Below are 23,084 nucleotides of genomic sequence, written 5' to 3' on the forward strand. Positions count from 1 at the left end.
GGGGAGATCCGGTGCCCCATGGGCTACGACACTGCACCAAGATCAATGAGGACCCCAAGCGGTCTGGGCAGAAGTGTCCCGTCTCTACAGGACTCCCCCAGCAGTGACCGAGGGCATCCTGACTGCAAGGCGCTACAATGATCAAGTCCCGGGAGCTGACCTGAGCTCCTCCTGGGAGCTCCTCCTGATGGGAGCCCATTCCAGCAGGGCGGCGCATGTCCTCCTGCTGCTCGGGAACAGATCCGGGCCGCTGTGCTGCGGCTGTCCCAGCCCCCAGACTGCAGCTGCACTGAACACGCGTGGGAGGAGCTGGGACATGTGGCAGCCAGGGCTCAGAGCCCAGAGAACGGGCTCATGCTTGTCCCGGCTCTGCAGGAGGACTGGGGTGAATCTGTAACCCAGGGAACAGCAGCAGCCCCAGGGGTACTATAGCAGCCCCAGGGGTACACCGGGAGTCACAGGGGTACAGCAGGAGCTCCAGGGGTCACAGGGGTTCTTGCTGAACTTTCTCCAGCAGAGGCATCTCCTGTACCAGCCTGTGACTTTCCCAGCTGACTCCCTGTTGATGAGAAATATTAATCAGCAAAATGCATCTACCTCTGTCATGTCTGTTCAATACAGTGTCAGTGCAGCTGCTGCAAAAAAGATTTTTATATGTGGCATATTTACTAGTGACTGTGAATGTGTTGCAGTTCTAAACGATAATCTTAATTTAAAGCGCAGTCTGAACAACATCTTCAATTCAGTGCTGAAGTTTCTCAGTCCAGCAGTTTAAATAAACCTGACGAATCCTGGCTCCTCGTCCAGATGTTTACATAACACGTGGTTTGTAAAAAACCCCAGATGTAAGCACGCCCTTTGTGGTGAATGCTGGGTATTGAAGTACGTTTTCCGTTTTACCCGTGCTGACTTTCTGAAACAAAACTACAACTCCCACCGTGCATTTCAACACCAAATTGGGTGGGGCCGTATTGGAGAGCTATTGAGCAGCTGAGCCTCTGACAGTGGCAGTTGGCAGAGGAGAGTTTGAGATACCGGTGGGAGAGCAGCCCTAACAACATTTAAATTTAAATTTTCCATGATAAACGAAACAGATACGCAGATTACATCGGGTACCATTATGGAAGCAAGAAAAATATTTGCTAAGAACTTTATGTCATAAAGACCGAAGGAATCTCAAAAAAGTAAGAATTGTGGCAAAATCCCTCAGATATACACCTCAGACGTAAAGGAGAAATAAACATCAGCCTGAGGTATAACACGTCATTGTCGACGTGTTATAGTTTTCATTTACTCTCGAATACGCTGGAATTGGAATAACGCGCCGTGTTCCGTTATCTGTGCCTGGAGAATTAAAACCCGGCGAAAGTAGCTCAAAACTTGCGAAGGTAACTTCGTGAGATGCATTTAAACTGACGCCAGCCCACCTGCGAAACCAAACCGGCCTGGGGCGATATTACTCCACGTTAACCCTCGCAGAAGAGGTGCCAGGGGTGAGCGATCATGGACCAGCCGCAGAAGGAGTTCCTGTTCAAGGTTCTCGTTATCGGAGACCTCGGGGTCGGAAAGACGTCGATCATCAAGCGCTACGTGCACCAGATTTTCTCCCAGCACTACAGAGCCACCATCGGCGTCGACTTCGCGCTCAAAGTCATCAACTGGGACGACCACACAGTAATCAGACTCCAGCTCTGGGACATTGCAGGTGAGGCGACTCTCACTGCTTCTTAACCTCGTATTTCCTCCCCGCTCCGGCATTACAGTCCAGCGTGCTGATATACGTACTAGTTTTGACCTCAGTTTGTCGTCTTGCGTTATTCGCTACTTTTGGGGATGAAGCGAGCTGCCGTCACCAAAACCCCCCCAAAAAAGTTAACTATCCCGTCTCCCCTAGACCCTCCCCAATAAACCCCCGCCAGCCAGTTCTGTGGAATTTGGGGGTATAGTGCCAACAAAGTCGTCTTTCGCAACAGGACCATCGGTGATTGTCTTTCTCGAGTATGAGGTATATTAACAGTCGATGCGATAAAATGTTCTTGAAAAGATCGATGCACAAGATGAATCGTGCGTAAATCCGGTTCTGTTATCTCCTTCTGTGTTAGTTCGGGATATCCTGTAATTTGTTATCAGATCAAAGGTCCTGCGTTTATAACATTTATCATGAGTCTGAAAAGCATAGAAAGCTAATTTGTTGAGCAAAATCTGCCTATTGACATCAATCACGCACCCTTTTTGTACAGCGTCTTTCACGAATCATCACCTCAAAGTGCCTAAAAATCAAACGAGCCAAAACCAAAGGCAGCAGCAACACGAGACTGCATGCCTTAATACAGTGACTCAAGACCTCGATTTCCTCAAACTTCCTCAAAACCTCAATTCTAAGACTGCATTTTACAGTGCTGACTAACAGAACCGAAAGAGTAGTCTCCTGTGGTCTGGAGCCTAGTTTTGGTATTCATCTGAGTTTTGGTATTGTTATGATCTGCACTAAAGTGCATTTCCACCAGAAAAAAGCCTGGATTTAAATCCAGACTTTGAGCTGCCTGCTCTTCTCACATTGGAAACCCAGTAACTGAGGGTGGGGTTGCACAGGGCAGAGACTCTGAGTACCCTGAGTTACATTTTCAACTGGCAGGACAATAGATAGTCAGATTTTTATTCCAAACTTGGAAGGACATATTCCTTTTGCAGTGTGGCTTTATTGCAGCACTTGCTTTATTGCAGCACTGGCCTGGGCTGTGTATAACAGTGTCTTTAGTATGAAGACTGGTTTTATAGTCACAAGACACACATTCTTGTCTTGTGCTGCTGGTGTTATTACACATTTCTTAGCCCGGTTCGCGACCTCTGCCCTCTCTTTGTTTCTTTGTCTTCTGCTTCCATGGAGAACTCGGAGCAGGAGCGCGTCTCTCGGGTTAATCTGCAGGAGCCTGGTCTTGTGCTCAGATTGTGATCACATGAGTTGGATATGTGGTGCCAGCGGTTCCCTACCATTTCTTTTCCCAGTGTCTCGCGTGAGGATTCTGCCTTAAAACACAGAGAGAGAGAAAGCACAGCACAAGCCGAACGACATTCATTCACCCACTGTGACACACACACACACGGAGACAACAAACTTCAGAATGCCACAGGACGCTAAAATTAAAATGATATGCTGGCTGAGTGACTAACCAGGGTGAGAGATAATAAGGAGAAACACCCTGACAAAGTATGGGCTCAGTGACCACAGTCGAGCCACAGGCAGATGCAGACCTACGGTAGCGGCCCAGAAAGGCCCTCTCTGCTGCTCTGCAAGGAGTGCTCCAGTTCTCCAGGATTAGACAAACATTCTTCCCCCAAAATAACTCATCTATTCCCAGAATCCCCTTTCCTGCCAGAATCAGAGCAGTTTCCTCTCCTACTGGGGGAGGAAGATCAAGAGAGCTGCAGCCCAGTATGTGATCTCCCCTCACAGCCTGAGGACTGTGAGCCTCTCAAATAGTAACATTGGTTGTTTTAAGTGTATAATAATAACGCTTTTACTGTAAACAGCAATTCCTGGATCAGACAAATAAAGCTGTTAGAACTGGAATTTGAGAGAGTGTTCCAAGTTCCGAAGATCATTAGAAAGCGTTTCCAGGCTGTATTGACCCTGATACAGACTGTATGTCTTTTGCACTGTGGCCAAACTGTATGTTTGGCCTCATTCTCTTGATTACTGGTGATTAGGAAACGCTGACGCACTGTTCTGATCACTTCAGAGCTCCCGGGAAGGAGAATAAAAAATGAATTGACCTAAGAGTTTTTTATTTCCAGAAAAAAAAGGTCGTTTCAACATCTCTGCCTTTCCTCATCAGTAGAAAGAAACTGTTGTACAGTTGACAGTTGGCGATTAGAAGCAGGCAGTGCTCCAGCCCCTGCGAGTGGGGTGGGTGGGCGTGGCAGAGGGTGTGGTGGGCGTGGTAGTGGGCGTGGCAAACACTGAGCCTCTCTTCCCCCGCAGGTCAGGAGCGCTACGGCAACATGACGCGGGTGTACTACCGCGAGGCCGTGGGGGCGTTCGTGGTGTTCGACGTCACCAGGGTGTCCACCTTCGACACGGTGCTCAAGTGGAAGGGAGACCTGGACTCCAAGGTGACCCTGGCCGGCGGCAAGCCCGTTCCCGCCGTCCTGTTGGCCAACAAGGCGGACCAATCGCGCGAGGGCCTGAGCCCGCAGCTGCCCAGGCTGGATGCGTTCTGCAAGGAGAACGGGTTCGTGGGCTGGTACGAGACCTCCGCCAAGGTAGGGGCCACCCCCAACGTGAACCCCGCCCCTAATCCTTTCCCGCGAGGATATCACAAAGGTTACGAATGTGAGGAGGCTGTTGGTAGCTGGCTGATCCCAGGATGTCAACCTTTCTTTCTAGAAAGAAACGGGGACATCAGCTTCCCTGCGGCTGGGATGGCCTTCTCTACACAGCCGGAGACGCACCTCCCCCCGCTGTCCATGTCTGTCCCCTGGTCCGTGTTTTATTCTCGGTTCCCAAGAAGCCCGCTGGGTTCTTGTCTCTGTCAGTGCTCTACCCTGTGAGGGCTGTCCATACTGGACTCTGATCCCCCTCGTAGCGAACCAGGGACCCTCTCGATGTGCAGCAGAAGGGATTGTTTTTTTAATCTGCACATTCAAGTTTGAGACACAGATTCCCTCCAGCTGCTGTGCTAGTCCTAGCCTTTGGTTGTTAAAAACTATAATGGTATTAGTACTATATAGCACTACCCTTACATTCACTGCCAATGTAGTCATGTAGTCTCTCATCATCTCTGTAAGATGACAATACCCGCGGGGTGTCAGCTGCTGCTACCCCGAATGCTGTTTGTTTAAATTTGGAAATATCTAATGATGATCAATCACTAATACAATTATTAATCTTTCATGACTTCTCACCTGCATTGAAACATTACAATTGGCCTTTTTACTTGCGTTGCAAACTATGCTGCAACAGTTTAAAATTAAAATTGTGCACATCGGAATGGCAGATTGAAAGGCATGTGCATTTAATTTAGGTTGAAATTAGAGACAGAACGCAGTATTCCCAGCTGGAAGATGCCTCTGTGCAAGGTGTAATGAAAATAGAACTGGAAAATCATTTAAAATTGAAAAGAATTATTTTATTTTCTGAAATATTGTATTGTGTTACACTGATTTTTTGTGGTGGAAAACAAATGATATCCCCTAGCGGACAGCATATTGCTTTGGTCACGGTACAGGAGAAGCCCGGGCTGGTGAAGGCTTCTACTCATGCCTTCGCATGACTCTGGGAATTTTCCCTGTGCATTCCTGAGGGGCTCAGCCATGGAGAAGGGCTTTAGAATTTCTCCTTTGGGTCTCAGAGGCTGCCCCCTCCCCTCCTCCAGGTGTTTTCTTAAAATAACATTTAAGTTGAAATGTGGAGCAGACAACCAATCCAGGCATCGGCACAGCACTTTCCTCGCCCAGGCAGTTACACAGGGGGCTTCAAAAAGCCGGCTTGTGACCCAAGGTGCACGTTAAGCTCTGCGGCCCAGAAAGCGAGCTCGGGGCTGGGCCGGGTCGCCAGTGTGCCAGGGCACTGATGGCACAGCGCCGCAGGGGTAGGGCAGGGATAGGGCAGCCGGGGCTCTCTCAGCCCTTCGGCACGGGGCGACGCCGGAGACCTGACGGACGTCTGCAGTGGCTGATCGACAGCTCAGCAGATGCCTCCTCTGGGCTCTGTCCTGTCTGTGGAGCTTGTCAGTCCTCCCCACGTTGCCTCCAGAGCTGGGCACTGAGGGGTCATTGCTGGAGCTTCGAGGCTTTAGAAGGAATGCCGGTTCCGCATGGGATCAGTGTGTGGTCAAAAACTAGGTGGAGCGGAGAACTGTTTTGTGGTCATGAGACCTGATGCAAGGCGTCACCATGTGTGTGACATCTGCTCCTAACGTCACGCGTGCCTGTTAGATGGCACTTCAAAGCCACTCGGTTTCAATGAGGGGCTGTGTTAATCTTAGCTGATTAAAGCAGGACACACCCTGAATAACCACTTTAATGCTAAAGGCACAGGCATCGTATTCTCAAACCGCGCACACGCTGCAGCGGTCATCCGAAGTGTTTCATCACCCTTCTTTCATGTCCTGAGATTTCGTTCACTGCTGCAGGGTGCTAGATAGGAGTAAAAGTGCACCGCTGTTTTCTAAAACTGTTTCTTCCATCCATGCATTGGCTAACTGTTTCATCCAGTTCAGGTTTGCGGGGGAGCCGGAGCCTATCCTGTCACAAGGCAGGATACACCCTGGATGGGACGCTAGTCCATCGCAGGGAACACACAGATACAAGCTCACACACACTCCCACAGGGCCGAGTTTCCCAGAACCAATTAACTTACCACCATGTGTTTGGACTGTGGGAGGAAACTGGAGCTCCTGGAGGAAACCTACGCAAATGTGGGGAGAACATACAAACTCCATACAGACAGTACCCCAGGTCCAGTATTGAACCCAAGCCCCCTGCAGTGCTCACCACTCTGCCATGAAACTGTTTCGTTGTTTTTTTTGCTGAGTTAATTAAAGAGAATGTAGGACAGGCATGTGAATGGCAGCCGAGATCAAATTGTAAAATTGTACTCCACTGCTCTATTCAAGCAGGAGTAAATAAACTCGCTGGCCTTCATCACAGTCACAGGGAGGCTCTAATTAAATCAGCAAAGTGCTCTCAGGGCAAGTGCGATTGGTGGGGTTGTGTGTGTGGGTATGGTGAAACTGGGTTGGGGAATTTCGCAGTCACAGTCTGTGACGTAGCTGAATAGTTTGCCTGCCACTTCAAACAGCCCGTCCCACTAAATGACACAGAACCAGCTGTTCCCACATAACCTGCTCCGTGTTTTACTGCAGTGCAATGCTCATTACCAGCTACAGTATGTCTTCCAGTCTGCAGAGAGCGGGTGGGGCAGTGCTCTGGACTGCACAGGGTTAGAATAAGACCCCTGTTGCAAAGCTGTTTGTGCCACTTCAGGTTCTATACAAGCTCTGGGCTTCTGTACAAATAGCTCTCCTGAAGTGGAAAGCAAAATCTTTCTGCCTGTTTTATAGATGTTTAGCTCCACATGCTTGTCTATGTGTGTGCATTCTGAAGGAAGTAACAAGCAAGCATTGCCCATTGCCAGACACTGAAGAGCCTGGTGCTGATAAAAAGTGGAATGACCAAACTGCTGTGGAGTTTTTTTTTAATCCGCACTTCTGCTTCCTGTGTCTTCCAGGAGAACAGCAACATCGAGGCGGCAGCGCGTTGCCTGGTGGAGAATATCCTGGCCAACGAGGAGAGCTCCGGCACAGACCCGGACCCGGGACTGGTCCTGCCGGGCCTCAACAACAACGCCAAGCGCGAGTCTGGCGGCTGTGCCACCTGCTTCAAGTCTTAAAAAATCTCAAGACCTGGAGATCAACATTCCCGGCTGCCCAGACCGCTGGAACGAACAAAAACTGGGGGGAAAAAAGTCCTTCGCTCCCTACACCGTTCCTGGAGAGGAGTCTTTCTGGGAAACTGAAACAGGCTGTCTTGAGCCCATGAAAGACTTCAGCCCAGAGGTCAGATTAGTATTAGAATCCAAAATTAGGGAAGTGGAACCCAGCCTACTAAAGAGGGCCAAGTGTACAGTACTGCAAAACTGTCTGCTCTGGCATTGCAAAGAGACGTTTGTGCATAATGTTCCAGTGGCCGCAGCACTGCCTGGACTGGTGCAGGTGATTGACTGCTTGGGAGATATTGCACCCCGATAGACAGACTCTGTGGTGGAGTAGCTCGGTGGGTTCTTACTGACAATGCTGAAGGGCTCAGGTCTACTATGTTGATTTTTGTACCAAAGCATGTGCACAGCAAGGCTTCGAATTTCTGCATCTGCGCTCCCCGGAAGAGCCTTCCAAGTTTTATATACCTAGATGACCTGTAACTGAACATTGATTTAGCAAAGAAAATGCTGGTTTACATTAAGGTTTCTCAATGCTTATGAATATCATTGTGGTAAACATTTAGAACAAGGACTACTGGATACTTCCAAAGCATAGCTATAAAAAAAAAACTACACAGTGCTCAAGTGCATTCACACCTATTTGCTGCAAAATAAATGCTGTACGTTGAATACCTGTATTGTTTTTAAGTAATCTCTCAAAGCTTTTGGGTATCAACCTTATTCCATTACATACATGCAAAATTAGAAGTCAAGCCAGTCTTAAAGTCTTGATTTTATTTTTAGTGAAAATACTAATGATCAAACCAATGTCTTATTCAAACTAATCTCTTATATTATTAATGCCAATTAATGTCATATTGATCCCCTCAATCTGTTTTCTCTGAGTGGGCTAGCTCTGTGGATGGGAAAGTTTATCTGTGCTTCCATATGACTTTGGGTAAAATATTGATTACGAATACTTGGGTATGCAATGAAATATTAATTGGGGATGTCTGGCTATGCACTATATATTGATTAGGAATACCTGGAGTATGCAATGAGATATTGATTAGGGATGACTGGGTATGCACTGAAATTTTGATTAGGGATGTCTGAGTATGCACTTGCATATTAATTAGAGATGCCTGGGTATGCACTGAAATATTAATTAGGGATATCTGGACATGCACTGATTCAAGTATCGATGAAGGATATCGAGGAGCCTGGAAGGCCTGGGGTTTTTGAGTGCTCTGTGACCTGAGCAGATTGAGCAGTTAAAAAGAAAGGCTGTGATTTGCCGCACTGGTGGTGGGGCAGCTCTCGTCGGGGGGGTGGTATTTAAAATACCATGCAGGGTTTACCTTGAGCTCCGTAAAGTTGCCCCCCCTTACAGACAGCACAAGCGATGAAACCCACCTTATTCGTTAGTGCCGGTTTGTGCCGTTGAAAGTAGCGTTTGTGCTGCTTTCGTTTCCGAGATATAGCGCCTTGGTTTTTCGGGTAATCACGTGACTATCTACAAGGAAGTTTACAGGTACCAACAAACTCGGTACTTGAACTCCTGCTTGTGATGAAAGCAATGGGGGCAATTTGTTTTCCGTGTCTATCTGGTCGGGTTTGGTGGATGTTTCAATATATCTCATTATAGCGCCTTCTTTTCTTGGCTGTGACGTCACTATGTGACGTACAAAACAGCAAAGTCACGACCACCAGATCTTTCAGTTGTCATCTTTTGATCAGTTGACCCCAGACTTTCCAGCCTTTACGCGAATAAACAGTCTTACATTTAGGGAGGAGTTACTATGTTAGTTCGTTGGGTTAGGTGTTTTCTTTTAATTTTTAACCATGTTCTCGAAAATGTATTTCTTGTGTACTGCTTTCACTGGTGAAGAGACGCCAGTTTCCAAATTATCGCTCGTACAACACGAGAGCCCATATTCACATTTTTAGGTATTAGTTTCAAGATCGATATAATTTAAAAATAAAAAAACAAAATTGAAAGCACGAGCATAATAATATAATGATCATAGACTACATTTATATTCATTTTTGAAGTACAAAGCAGAAGGTGTTTCCACTACCTTAAATATACGATTAAAAGTGTTCAAATACCATGTATTCATTACAGAAAGCCGCGGAGACAGTTATATTGCAAATAAAAAAATGTATTTATTTCGAATAGTACGGGACATTGTGAATCAATAAAGACTTTAAAAAATAAGCTGATGTAGTTATTTTGCAAATAAGTAAAGCATTTAAAAATAGATTCTCATTGACAGTAAACAAGCCGATCCACCTGGCGCTGCTGGCTTGAACAGCTCTCAGACCCGTGATTGGCTAAACCCGAGAACAGGTCGGGCCGCGATTGGGTGAAGAGTGAGAATCGACACTCTGATTGGGCAAAGCGCCACAGCGGAAGCTCCGAGAACATGTAGATACACAGGTAATGGATGTTCTTCTTGGTCCAAATACTGTAGCCCCGGGTAACCGTGTCTGCTGTATGAGCACGCTGGATATACAGTAACACATCCATTGGTTTCCAATTACTAATCAATCTAAGAGAAGCCGCACCGAGGTCAAAACTGAATAACAGACAAAGAATGTCATGGCATCCACAGCGCATTCACGGCTCCGATAGCACGTCACGATAGGAGTGCGCCCATCACGATCACATCGCGATACCCATTGCGACTGGCGCATCACTGTCGAGACAGTAAGTCCCTATATCGCGATATGACATACCCCAACAAAACGCCCCCGTCACCCATGTCACGACATGGAACCCGCATATTGCGATATGGCGTATCCCCGACAAAACGCCCACCCCCCATGTCGCGACATGGAGCCTGCATATCGCGATATGACATACCCCGGCAAAAATGCCCCGCCCCATGTCGCGACATGAAAGGCCCTATATCGCGATATGACATGCCCAGCCAAAATGCACACCCCCCATGTCGCGACATGGAGCCCGCATATCGCGATATGACATACCCCGACAAAATGCCCTGGCCCCGTGTCGCGACATGGAGTCCATATGTTGCGATAGGACAGCGGCTTGTTCCAGAAACCAGAAGGATGGAAGTGATGGTCGCTCCACTCGCTCCATCCATCGCGTGGTTTTAGCATTAGAATAGTATACAGTGCATCGTCAATCGACGTCATTCAATTGGCGTTCACCCCTCTTTATGCACGTTTCGGGGTGGAAGTGTCTACGAACACCAAAATCCGGCCCTGTTGATACAGATAAGGGCCCCGACATCAGATTGATGAGTCTGATTGCGCCGAGCCAGCGCTTCGTGGTGTTCTGCAATTAAAATAACCGTCGTTTCGCTTACACACGCGCCTGTTTTTCTGACACGCTGGCGCGGTGCTGCTCGCCCGTGACTCGCGAGCGCCTCTCGACGTTTTACTTCGGCTGTCTCTGAAGGAGCAGAGTCATCTGATGGGCCAAGTTCTTTTTTTAAAAAAAAATACAATACTGAAGAGGAAGGAGCGACATCTTAATGAAGGAGCTAAGGCGCAAACAGCGGATGTTCACCCAGAAAAGCGGTTTTTCTTGGCAGGCGTTCAGACGCCTGTCCCTTCGCGAGTCCCCGGCGCGGGGGAGCGCGGGGGCGGACGAATCCGCGTCGCTAATTGCATTCTTCCTCGCGGCGCGCGGCGGTGTCTCGCTAACCTCTTGTTCGAGCACAGTTGAAACACGTTTGATCGAAACAGAAGGCAACACGAAGTAACAACCTCATAATAATAATTGCACTTATACAGCCGCTTTGCAGGTAATGGGGATCCCCTCCACCACCACCAGTGTGCAGCCCCACCTGGATGATGCGCCAGTACTCTCCCCACACACCAGCTCTCAGGGGGGAGGAGAGCAGAGTGATGAAGCCAGTCCAGAGATGGGGATTATTAGGAGGCCATGATGGGTAAAGACCAGGGGAAAATTCAGCCTGGACACTGGGGTTACACCCCTACTCTTCTCGAGAAACGCCCTGGGATTTTTAATGACCACAGAGAGTCAGGACCTCGGTTTTACGTTTCATCCACTTTTTACGTTTTTACACGTTACAGTGTAGTGTCCCCGTCACTATACTGGGGCATTAGGACCCACATGGACCGCAGGGTGAGCGCCCCCTGCTGGCCCCACTAACACCTCTTCCAGCAGCAGCCTTAGTTTTCCCCAGGAGGTCTCCCATCCAGGTACTGAGCAGTCTCACACCTGCTGAGCTCCAGCGCGTTACCAGCTGTGAGCTGCAGGGTGATATTTAGTTGATTTTTGCCACAACATCACGTCGGTCTCTTTCGAACACCGGCCTAGGGCCCTGCTTTTTGAAAAAAAAAGTTGAAAATTCCTTTATTAGAACGGCTTATGAGCTTAAGGACATAAGGACGGTTTTTATAGTACTGCTGTAGAATTGTTTAAAAAATGGCTTTATGAAGACTAGGAGTAAAACTCCCTTCTTTCTGTTCATCAGCGTAACTCTGCAGGCGGTCGGACGGGCCTCTCGCGCGCAGGGCTCGGGCTGGAGCGCAGCCGCGCGCCTTTAGAGTCAGCGCGAGGACCGGCGTCTAAAGGGTGCGTCCCTCGAGAGCCAAATATAGCACCCCTGGTCTCGCGCACTTGGCGAAATTATGGCGTAGCGACGCTACTTATCGCTCCAGGGACCGTACTTGAGATGCATTTGAGAAGTCTTCTTTTTGGAGTCTCTGAAAAGCCCTTTCTGTGCGTCTTCAGGTACAAGGGGGAAAAGGAGCGAATTTCTTTTTCTTGATGGGTGTTGCAGGAAACTGTTTTAATTGCAGAGCTGACAGAAGGGCATAATAATATAATAACGAAAATATCACACAAATCAAGTCGCAGGTGTTGTTGTGTTATATTGAAGAAAAGGAAAATCAAGTCTTACGATTCCCAGCGGAAAACTGAACTGGCGGTGAAGAATCAGGTACGCTTGTTTACACTTTTTAAATAAATAACTTTATTTTTATAAATTATTTATACTTATAAACCCAATTTATACTATAACACTAGTATTATTTATACTTTATACGTAAAAACCAGCATTGCGCTTATACAATATACATTTAATATCACCGCTGGGAGCTACTTTTCTTTCGAATGACGAATTACAGTTTAAGCGTTCTTTATGAATACAAGTTGTTGTTATTATTAAGCAAGGCACTCTTACTTGACGGGTGTGCAGGGGCCCATCTGTTTTATTTCGCTTCATCGCCGTGCTTCCCAGCGCAGCAGCGAACTCGCTGAAAATGGACGCAGGCGAGGAGAGCGGTGCTGTGGTTCAGAGCGGTCCGGTCCTGTGAGCGCGGCGCGTTTAATCCGAATGGGCAAAGGAAGCGCTCGTTGCTCGGGTGTCCACTAGGGTGCGCTCAAGGATCGCGGACAGGGAAAAAAAAAACACCTTTTTTTTTTTCATTCCAGGATAAAACTTAGCCCCCGAGATGCTCCTGAGCCCGCGAGGAAGCCCGCGTTTCCTCCTGCTGCTGGTTCTGTTCGGAGATGGCAACGGTAAGACCCGCCGCTGTCCTCACAGCCAGGAACAGTCGAGTCACAGGGTTTTTCTACATCAACTCAACCTAAATAGCGGTCTAAATAGTAAAGGAACAAGTAACAGGTTTATTCCCTGCTGAAAAAAAGAAGAAAGAAAACACAACATTTCGGCCGTGGAGCCTTCTTCAGGTGTGAGCTACCCACCTGATTTAAATAGTAGCAGCAACTGCAGTTCCTTGAACTGCACACCTGCTTTGACAGGTGTGAATCGGAAAATGGGAATTTTGGATCCGAGTTAAAAACAAAAATATGGCCTAAGGTCACATTTCTCCTCTCCAGTAAAACATAATTTCACTCCCCCCCCTTCTTTTTACGAACAGAAGATTGAGGCCTTCGCCTCTCCAGTCCTGGGCGGTTGGGTCACACCCGGCCTCAGCTCTTAATGACGTAGTTCAGCCCATTCCTGGTACGAATGGACAGGGACAGGACTTTCCACGGGCTTCCTGCTGTCAAGGAGTTAAAGGGCTGTAGAGGCGCAGTCGAGCTGCTGGATTCCAGGCTGTGAGGGACGGAGACCTAGCTGCGCTCGGTTTGGACTGAGAGCCTGGGGTTTCTCTTTCAGGGCAAAACGCAGCCACGGGTCCTCCGGCCGGGGAGGGGGGCCAGCCCGCCCCGCGACACGACGGCGCCGGACACTCGCTCTTGGGCCTGGCGCTGCTGGTGGTCACCGTGGCGCTGTCGGGCAGCGCCTACGTCTGCGTGCTGCGTTACATCTGCCCCAACTGCCGCCTGCCCGGCGCCGTGGGGCCGGAAGAGGAGACCCTCACTGACCACGTGTAGTCGGGACCGATCGCAGCTCTGCTGAGAGTCCGCGACGGGCCGGATGCTCAGCGTCTCGGGGGGCAGCTGGCTCTCGGTCGTAGCCTTTGTGTCTTTTCCCATCCTGCGACCCCACCCTGCGAACACCTCAGATAGTTGGCTCTGTTGCGCGCGTGCGTTCATCAGAAGTTTTCTTTTTTTATTTCTTAACGGGCTTAAGATCCTTTCGCTCTCTGCTGCCCGCGCCTTGGGGAGGGAGATGTGTCCGTGAGTCTCTTGTCCCTGATTCCTGAAGGGCCTCCTGTGATTTTCGAAACTGGACTAGCTCTGGGGAAGACAGAAAGCTTTTACTTCGGCTTTGAGCTTGTCCCTCAGTATTCATGTTTGCGCTCCGCGTCTTGACTCACAGGCTGTTTCCCCTCTGCTAAGTTAACTGCCGCTAATAAACGCCTATAAGCAGCCTGTAACTGGGGACTCCTGCTGTAAATAATATTGTAACAAGGGGTCTCCCTGTGGAAAGCCTATGAGAACAACTGAACAACTGGCCCAGCGTTTGAGTGTGTGAAGTTTAACGTAATACTGGAATACCACAGGACCTCAGTGTGTGTTCTGCTGCAGAATGTGCTCATAAGGCGCCTGCAGTTCATCAGGAGTGCAGTCGTGTAATAAACCTTCATGGCTCTATGAATGGGGGTTAGCACTGTTGCTTCGCAGTGCTGGGGCCCTGGGCTCTCTTCCTGGGGCGCTGTGTGTGTGTGTGTGTGTGGAGTTTGGATGTCTCCTCCCAGTGCTCCTGTTTCCACCCACAGTCCAGAGACATACTGGTAGGTTCATGGGCGTCTGGGAAGACTGGCGTGTGTGTTGGTGTCACTCTGCCCTGTGATGGACGGGCGTCCTGTCCAGGGGGTACCCTGCCCTGTGCCCGCTGCTTGCCAGGATAGACTCTGGCTCCCCTCCGCGGCCCTGTGTTGGCCAAAGCCGTTAAAAACGGCTTCACAAGAGTGAACAACAAGATTGTATAGCGCAGGGCAGACACACAAACACACTCGCGCCAGGGCCGGTTTTCCCAAAAGCCAGTTAACCCACCAGCATGTCTTTAGACTGGGGGGGGGGGGGGACAAGAGCTTCCGGAGAAAACCCACGCAAACATGAGAGGAACATGCAGAGTCCACACAGACAGTTCTGGAATTGAACCCAGGGCCCCAGATGCTAACCCAGCGCCCAATATAAAAATGCCCACCGCTAAAAATGGGAGTAAACGCCAGTAAAAGTCACTTTGGATAAAAGCTAACAAAGAAATAAACGGGGGTTTAAGTGGATGACCCGTGTGCAGGTGTGGAAGGCGGGCAGTCTGATCCCCGGGGTGGTTCAGTGATGACGGTGAGTGGAGAAGGGGGATCAGGCAGGGGTCCGGGCCGCCTGCTGGGAGAAGAGAGGGGGGGTGGGGGGGTGCAGGGAGAGACGGGCAGGAGCAGGGCCCGGCAAGGTCTCGGCGCGTGAACCAGATCCCAGCGAGAAGCGCGCACCAGTGAAACATTGTGCTGGCCACCAGTCTTCCCTCCAGGCCATTTCATTTACTGGGGAGTGTGTGCTTTGCGCACGGGAGTTCACCAGTTCTAAGTGCCTCGCTGGTCCAGTTCTCTCCCTCCACTCTCACGGGATATTAGTGAGAAAACCTTCACAAACATAGACCGGGAATCTGTTTTCATTATACTACTAAATCCTGGTCAGAGCAACATTATAAATAAAGATTATTAAACAAAGAATTCTTTCATTCTTTTCATCAACACAATGTGTCATGTTAAATATGTTGAAATATGAACCCGGGGCCCATTTGTAGTTTGACTGCTATACATTTTTATGCTTACGTATATATTTTTTTCAGGTGTTTCAATATATTTTGAACAGCCAGTATGTGCCTTGTCTCTGATCTGATATAGGATGACTAGTTAATCATTCCCCTTTGCTCCTTAAGAACAGGCTGGTGTAGCAGAATGCAGCTGGCGTTACCATGGACACATACCAACACTGCTCCTGCTCCAGTTGCCATGGAGATACTTCCAAATAAGGACACTAGGCGGAGCTCTACTCGCATCTCCGAGTGAGCTGGTCACTGATTCATCTAACATGGAGTGATACACAATGAGTAGACGACAGCTTCACATCAGTAGCTCATGAAGTATGTAGATAATGTTATTTGTATTCTAGACAGCAAGCAGATAGGTTTGTTGATCGATTGAGAAGCATACTTCCTTAGGGGAGTAAAGCACTGAGCTCATGATATGGGATTTCACAAAGAAACAAGTGCCCAGTGTTTGGTGTTCGAGCTGAGTCACAGTTATTAAAATGACTTGATTGAGAACCTCTGCTATTCAAAAAGATGTGATTTTAATTATTGCAGGAGCAGCAATTCATTAAGTCATGAACACGTCTTGGTTACTACATTCAACATGATTGAAAGTGATATGTGCCAGTTCTGTGGAGAATGAGCTGTTCTGCTTTGCTCCTCTAATTTCTGTCTAAGCTACTCGTAACTTTATTGGCCCTATACAATTTCTTGCATTAGGAACTTGTCTTTTCACAGACCCCAGCTTGCTCTCCATGAGACACACAGACAGGGAGAGAAGCCTGGGGTCAGAGCGCAGGGTCAGCCATTTATACGGCACCCCTGAAGCAGGGGTTAAGGGCCTCGCTCAGGGGCCCAACAGAGTAGGATTCCCCTGCTGGCCGCAGGATATGAACTGGCAACCTTCCAGCCACAGACACAGGTTCTTAGCCACAGTGGCACCACTCCGCCCCCTACATGGAGACAGGGGACACGGATCTGTATGAGGTGCTGTTGTCCTAAGGACGATAGCATTCAGTGGAGGTCCTGACTAGTTGGTCATTAGTGATCCAGTGCAATTACAGCTGAGCGGGTAACCATTGTAAGTAGAATGTATTCTCTGATTTACTAGTGGACTGGAAGTAAAAGTAAAAAAAACAGAGTGTGTATTATTTTAAGTGTTGTAACATTAACATTGATATTGATCCTGACTTCTCGCGTTGATCATGAGTACTTTCTTTTTCACGGCCACTTCAAGGTTATCAGCCCCCTGCCTTGTAAAAAAAAAGATTACAGTCGCATGTACAGTATAAAAACTTTGAAAACGTTTTGCAGAAGTCAGATTCAATAGACGGATGCTTTTGATGCTTTTCCTTTCCCTCCTTCCGTTGTCTGGATCAGGACTGTAGGATTAGTGCAGCTTATGTGTCAGAGCTGCTTTCGTTTAGGCTTGGAGATGTATTCAACCCCAAACAACCCCCCCCCCCCCCCCAAAAAAAAAAGCTTTATCTGTTTAAAGTGTTTGTCAATTCAACCACTTCCTTGAGATGTTTAGCAGGCTCATCCTGCCTGTGCAAGATGCTCTCCACGATTTAAAACTACCTCTCAGTGCATGAAGAGCAGCTTATTTCCTTTGTGATGTATTCTGCACGTCTGCACTACGAACACTTCACTGCCGCTGCACATGCGACTAACACGTGGGATAGCGCATCGCATATTATTTCTCAAAGTGCAATCAGTATTATTGATTTCCCCTCGAATGGATACAATATGTTTGGGGATTTCGTTAGCCTGCCCAAAAAGGGGATCTGACCATTTGGTCTTGAACGGAGAAGGATGAGGGGAGCTCATGGGAGTATTGAAAATCCTGGTAGGCTCTGAGCACGTCAGGCCAGCGGAACGCTGCAGGCTGAACAGTGAATCTTGAACCAGAGGGCACCCCTGGAAAGCATGTGGAAGGGCATTTAAAACCGGCAACCGGAGCCACTTCTCTACACAAAGGGCTGTGGGAGCGTGGAACACGGTGCCCTGCCATGTTGTAGAAGCAGATAGCCTGGTTTCAAGTAACGGCTGTATGAGACCCTGGGATCAATTAACTAGTAAATACCAAACCTATGAGCCATATGGGCTGACTAGCCTCCTGTCATTTGTGACCTTATGTTCTATCGACTTAGATAGTAACAGTTACCAGTTTTAACCTCGGGGTTAACAAGACTGGAAACTCGCACACTGTTACCTGAGATTCGCTTTGAAGCAGAATGCTGATGCTGGGTGTCATTGATAATGCAGTACCTTGCTATGTGTGGCTTATGTACAACCTAGGGCTCCAGATACCTTTCCAATGCAGTGATTTACTCATGTCAGTCTACAGCTGACACCTACACATTTTTTTTTTACTCATGACACCTCCACCAGCACATGGACCTAACAGGTGTTTCCGAGATCGGTTTCTGAAAATCTCTGTGCTCAAAGAAGCCTTTGTTTGTAACAGTGGGTTGGAATCCCAGGGGTATTAAAAGCTGAAGGAATATTATGTCACCAGTCCATCTCCAGAAGAAGACACATTATTTTCCTTGTAAACAGCAGTTTTAGAGCGCCTTCAAGTTGACCTTTTGTTCTCTGAAGAAATCTGCAGCTGAGCAAATGAATGGATGGATGAAAGGGATTTCATTTAATTGCACCTACACCTCCAGTTTTCCAATTCTATAAAAAATAAAAAGTCACATAGGACATCGTGACATTTCTTCAAAATAAAGAGTTTCATTGCCTCAGGTATGTTGACGTCCTTATACGTATCGGTGATTCATTTTTTAATCAAACTAATTAATTCAATTAAGTAATTATGGTTGGAGGTGGTGTGAAAATCACAGCACATTCAGATGCTGGATGGCTGAAGCTGCCCGTCCCTGTTCTACGGGAAACAGAAGGCTGACGTGAAAATACAGACACATTTCTTTGAGGCTTGTGCTTCTGTTGCCACTTTGCCCCTGCAGCCCAAGGTCGAGGCAGCCCACTGTAATGTGTGATGAGCTCTGCAAGACGATGTGACTGAACATGGTTAGGAACGTGCAACAGCATGCTTCTTCGATGGGGAGCTTTGCTCGTGGCAAATGAGGTTAGGCAGGGCCACTGTAGGTCAGCCAGTGTGATCCTCCCTGGACATAAAGGCACAGCTTTTGCATTGGAAGAAAAATTCAGCTCACTGGCTTTTCTGAAGCTGTCTGACACCTCTCCCATCACGAGACGCTGTGTATTCTCCCAGCTACAAAAATGAACTATGCAGCTGGACAATGCTCACTCCACCACAGCCCTGGTAGGTACAGTAATTTTCCCCCCTGCTCACACCGACCGAGAGAGAACGTCACACAGCGTTCTTTCTAAATCTGAGAGCGCACAAGTGTCGTTGAGTCCCGGAGTGGCGCGGGGACTGGAGAATGAGCTGTCCTCTGGGCGCACTGTTCTTGTGGGGGGCCTCGGTGGGTTAAAAGGCCAGTGGGAGAGATGGGGCCCAAGGTTTGCACATGGGGTTAACTGACTCAAGTACTCTGCTGTACTCCTTCTGGTCTGGGAATCAACCTGACCCCAATCAAACTACAACGAGTTCAACAGAAATCAGAAACCCATCGTGTGTGTGTGTGTGTGTGTGTGGAGGTGAGACATACAATACCACTCCCCTGCTAGATGAGGGTAGGAGGGGTAGTCAACCTAGGTGTGAAAATGTGGCGTTTGTTTCTGTTTTTCATTCTCAGCCCTTAATGACTTAATTGAACCAATTGAGGGATTAAAGTCAAATGGAAAAGGCTTTCCAAAACCTGCCAGAGCCCATTACACTGGCTCCAGGCCTCCCTACTGCTGTTCTATATCAGGGGTCTCACACCCTGTTCCTGGAGAGCCTGTCTTTGAGTTTTTCTCCCCCTCCCCTTGTTCTCAGTTAATTATTTTATTAACTGCACAACTGTAATACTTCTAACAAGGCTGCAAGATGGTTCAGCGGTAACAGTACCCCCAGTGAAGTGAATGTCTTGTGCTGTCAACTGTAAAAGACCTTAAGAAAAATCCTATATATTTCTCATTTAGAAAATAATTAGTTTAATTGTGTAACTGACTGCTTGTGTTGAACTAGAGACCCCTCAGGAACCGATCTAGATTAAGGAAGAAAAGTATAGGGAGTCTGAGCTGGTGGTCTGATTCATAGGTGGAATCTGTCTACAGAAATCTAACTTAAATTATTTGATTTAGTGAAATCGTTCCTATTCCATATCTAGCATTCAGTTCGCATATCAACATTTTCAAATCCCTTTCTCATATTTATATATATATATGCGTTTTCTTATATATAAGGTGTGTGTTTTCAGACAAAACCTGTAATAATTGAATAATACCGGTTTCTTGATACGTAAGATAGCAGGGGGAAAAAAAAAAGGTTTCTTTACAAGTACGACTTCCTTGTCTTGATTGCTGATTAATTATTAATCGCAAGTGTGAATAGCAAGCGGCTGACGTATTTTTTTTTCTTTAAAACGGTTAAGCAGCACAATTTTATTTATTTATTTTCCCCTCCCAGCACACAATGTTCCCTGCACCAGCAGAGAAGAAGGAGACGGGGCTGGCTGGTCACACCAGGACACGAGTCAGTTTCACGGCGCTGCCTTAAGACCCGGCGGAGGGCAACCTCTCGGCACGAACACGAGGAGGTTTAGCTGCTAAAAAAAAGGGCTCGACTGACGCAGCCGCCGGTTAAAGCATTAGCGTAATTGCCGTGGGCTGTCACGGAGTTATTTTCTGTTGTTTATTCCCCCAAATTTCCTCGGAAAGACGCGCTATTCAGAAGCGGCAGGGCGAGATCCCTTCCTCCTTAAAGACACCCCTTCCCTGACTCAGCCAGTCCGCCCCTCTCCCGATCACCTGATTCGTGCGCAGCCATTTTCTCTCTCTCTCTCTCTTTCTTGAGTGAAATACCACCTCCAAGTACGCCGGGGGAGAAAAAAAAAAAGGGGGCAAAACGCCGACACCAACCAGCAACAACCGGAAAAAGAGAAGAAACCCCGGACGAAAAGAGCTGAAGCGAGCGCGAAAGGCGAGCTGGTCGGTCGGTCGGTCGGTCGGTCGGTCGGTCGGTCTGTCAGGCGGGACGGGTGAAGCTCAGGGGCCCTGTCGCGCCGGCGAGTCTGTCAGCAGCCGAGGCCGGGAAACGGGACTCCTCCGATTCGTGCCGTGTTGTTTCTTTTGGCCCTCGGATTCTCGGCTCTCCTCCTGACACCGTAAAAAAAAAAAAACCCGGCGCCGTTTTAAATTTTTCCGGGTCTCGAAAGCAGCCTCGGGGGGGGGTCCGTAATGAGATACGCGGGTTTCACGGTTTAAACCGTGCGTGTGAGTGTGTGGCGTTTCACCCTCTCTCTCCCCCCCTCCCAGCTCCGTGTTAATCGCTGCAGGTGTCTTTTTTGTGTGTGTGTGTGTGTTTTTTTTTAGGGGGGGGGTGTCTTGTGAACGCTTTGGGAAGTTACCGGAGAAGGCACTTGAAGTTTGAAGCCCCCCTTTGCGATTTATTTATTGATTATTTTTTTCCGGCGTTTGTGTGTGTGTGTGTGAGAGTGATCTTAGACCTGTCGTTCCCCCCCCCCCCGCACCCCAGCCCTGTTGGCATTTCAGTGGGCCCCGGGTTTATCAAGCCCTCGGGCGTGGGATTCAAACCTTAACACGCACGTTCATTAAATTAATTAAAAGAAAACACCCGATTTGATACTGCTTCACCTCCCCCCCCCAGCCTCCCAGGTACGCCGCGAAGCGCGCCTGTGTACCGGTCTCGTACACGCGTGGATTTTTGCCACCAGCGTTAGCTGTCAGGATTTCTTTATGTGAGAAACGGAAAAATATTTTTGATACAAGAGAAGTGGTTATTTTCCTCTCCACCTCCCCCCCCCACCCCCGCCCCAAACACGTTCGTCGCCGAGCCTCGCAGGTCCTGCGTGTTTTTTTTGTCTTTCAATAATACAATAAGATGTCGGGGCAGTCTATAACGGACCGGATCGCCGCCGCTCAGCACAGCATGACCGGCTCGGCTATCAGCAAGGCGGTGTGCAAGTCCACGACACACGAAGTCATCGGACCCAAGAAGAAACACCTCGATTGTGAGTATATTACATCGTCCCCTTTTGTATTTTAAACACGCTTGATTGTTATTGGGGGGGTTTTTATTTTATTTTCCGTGGCTGGGTAAATACCCCCCTCGGCCTCCTCGTTACATCTCAGTCGACGTCGAAACGGATCCGGGGATAGTTTTTTTAGTTTTATTATTTAAATTTAATGTCACACCACCCTTCAGCCTCCCCCCCCCCCCCCTCCCTTGCTTTGGTCAGATCTGTGTGTTTTTAGGCAATGTCTGAGGCGGCACGTGAATTACGTGGGGATGGTGGGGTCGGGGGGTGATCCAGTGAGATAAGGGGGTCACTCATGATGACTCCCGAGAGGAAGCGGTTTTTGCTGTCAGGCGCTGTTTTTAGAGAGAACTGCGTGTGTATCTGAATTATTTTTATATATATATATAATGGAAGGGTAGAGACGTGAGAGCAGATGTGGAGCAGCTGCAGACAGCTGTGCGCGTTTCCACGGAGGTCTTCGGTAAGCCTGGGCTGTGCGCCGTGGGCTGGCTCTGATGTCCGTGGGTCTCGACGATGGTCGTCCCGACCAAAAAGCTGGACGGTTTGGGTCGTTGGGCCCACAGGACCTGAACCCAAACCCAGGGAGTCCGGGCTGCAGCCACGGTGGGTGTGCTCAGGGTGTTGGGGTGCTGGGCAGCCCCCCCAGCCTCCTTTATCGAAGGGTGCTGATGAGATAAAAAATAAGTCCCGGGAGAAGATTTGTGATTTTTTTTTTTTGGGGGGTGGGGGTGGAGGTTGTGGCCAGAGTTTATTCCTAACCAGTGCACATTCCTAAACCTAATAAGGTTTGGATTAAGGCGACAAGCTGAGAAGTTAGCGTTTAAGCTTGAGAGGGTGAGGTTTGGGGTTGTGCGCCTTGAAGCAGTTGTGAAGCCAGTGGCTGATGTTGACCAACGGCCGCTGTTCCTGACCGAGTCTCTCCACCTGGAGCTTCTCCAGATTGGCACGAATCGAAGGCCGGTCTATGAGGGATAAGTGCCCAGTGGTTCTTGATTTTGGTCCAGCTGGGTCCTTCATCATTGGAGTAATTTGCACGTTTGTTTAGGCTTTTATCTACTCCAGTGTGGAGATTCACAGTTCTGGTCCTGGGTCCCTCCTGGCTCCCTTGGTCTTAGAGGGTTTCATTCAAATTCAGCCTCGGCTCTGAAACCGCTGAATGAGAGTTGTCATTGGTACGAATCCTGTGCTGATGAGCGAGTTTCGGGACGGCCCTCGTTTGGGTGTGCGAGGCGAAATCGAATCGGTTATCTCCAGCAGAAGGAAAATCTGACTAAGAGTGGGCGTGTCCGAGACAGCGCCATTCCTACCTGTGTCTGTTCTTCGGCGGTGGATCACATATTAAGGGCTGTTGAGGCA

At 48.5% G+C, this 23,084-nt stretch overlaps 2 protein-coding genes across 9 annotated transcripts in view; both read left to right on the forward strand.

Annotated features, from left to right (window-relative positions):
* Nucleotides 1–1,503: 1,503 nt before the first annotated feature.
* On the forward strand, nucleotides 1,504–9,632 carry LOC148828720 (ras-related protein Rab-38-like). Its single transcript, XM_088925472.1, has 3 exons — nucleotides 1,504–1,705; nucleotides 3,983–4,263; nucleotides 7,232–9,632. Exons 1-3 carry the CDS (start codon nucleotides 1,504–1,506, stop codon nucleotides 7,391–7,393), a joined length of 645 nt encoding a protein of 214 aa, XP_088781598.1. The 3' UTR covers nucleotides 7,394–9,632.
* Nucleotides 9,633–20,225: 10,593 nt separating this feature from the next.
* LOC148828721 (phosphatidylinositol-binding clathrin assembly protein) overlaps nucleotides 20,226–23,084 on the forward strand; it is a 39,362-nt gene continuing 36,503 nt past the window's right edge. For 5 of the 8 annotated variants that reach the window (XM_088924625.1, XM_088924626.1, XM_088924624.1 and 2 more), the window contains exon 1: nucleotides 20,226–21,698. In XM_088924625.1, the coding sequence (XP_088780751.1) occupies nucleotides 21,569–21,698 (130 nt within the window). In that variant the 5' untranslated portion in view covers nucleotides 20,226–21,568. The remainder of the gene's footprint in view (nucleotides 21,699–23,084) is intronic. The other 3 variants (XM_088924628.1, XM_088924627.1, XM_088924631.1) reach the window with 1 other exon arrangement.

Source organism: Atractosteus spatula, chromosome 9 (genome assembly GCF_055471065.1).
Source record: "Atractosteus spatula isolate fAtrSpa1 chromosome 9, fAtrSpa1.hap1, whole genome shotgun sequence".
Lineage (NCBI taxonomy): Eukaryota > Metazoa > Chordata > Actinopteri > Semionotiformes > Lepisosteidae > Atractosteus > Atractosteus spatula.

Bases quoted from the DNA above. Each gene is read 5' to 3' on its own strand.
- LOC148828720 (XM_088925472.1), top strand. From the start codon at position 1,504: ATGGACCAGCCGCAGAAGGAGTTCCTGTTCAAGGTTCTCGTTATCGGA. The intron at 1,706-3,982 runs GTGAGGCGACTC...CTTCCCCCGCAG, and splicing joins CCAGCTCTGGGACATTGCAG to GTCAGGAGCGCTACGGCAAC. The intron at 4,264-7,231 runs GTAGGGGCCACC...TGTGTCTTCCAG, and splicing joins GGTACGAGACCTCCGCCAAG to GAGAACAGCAACATCGAGGC.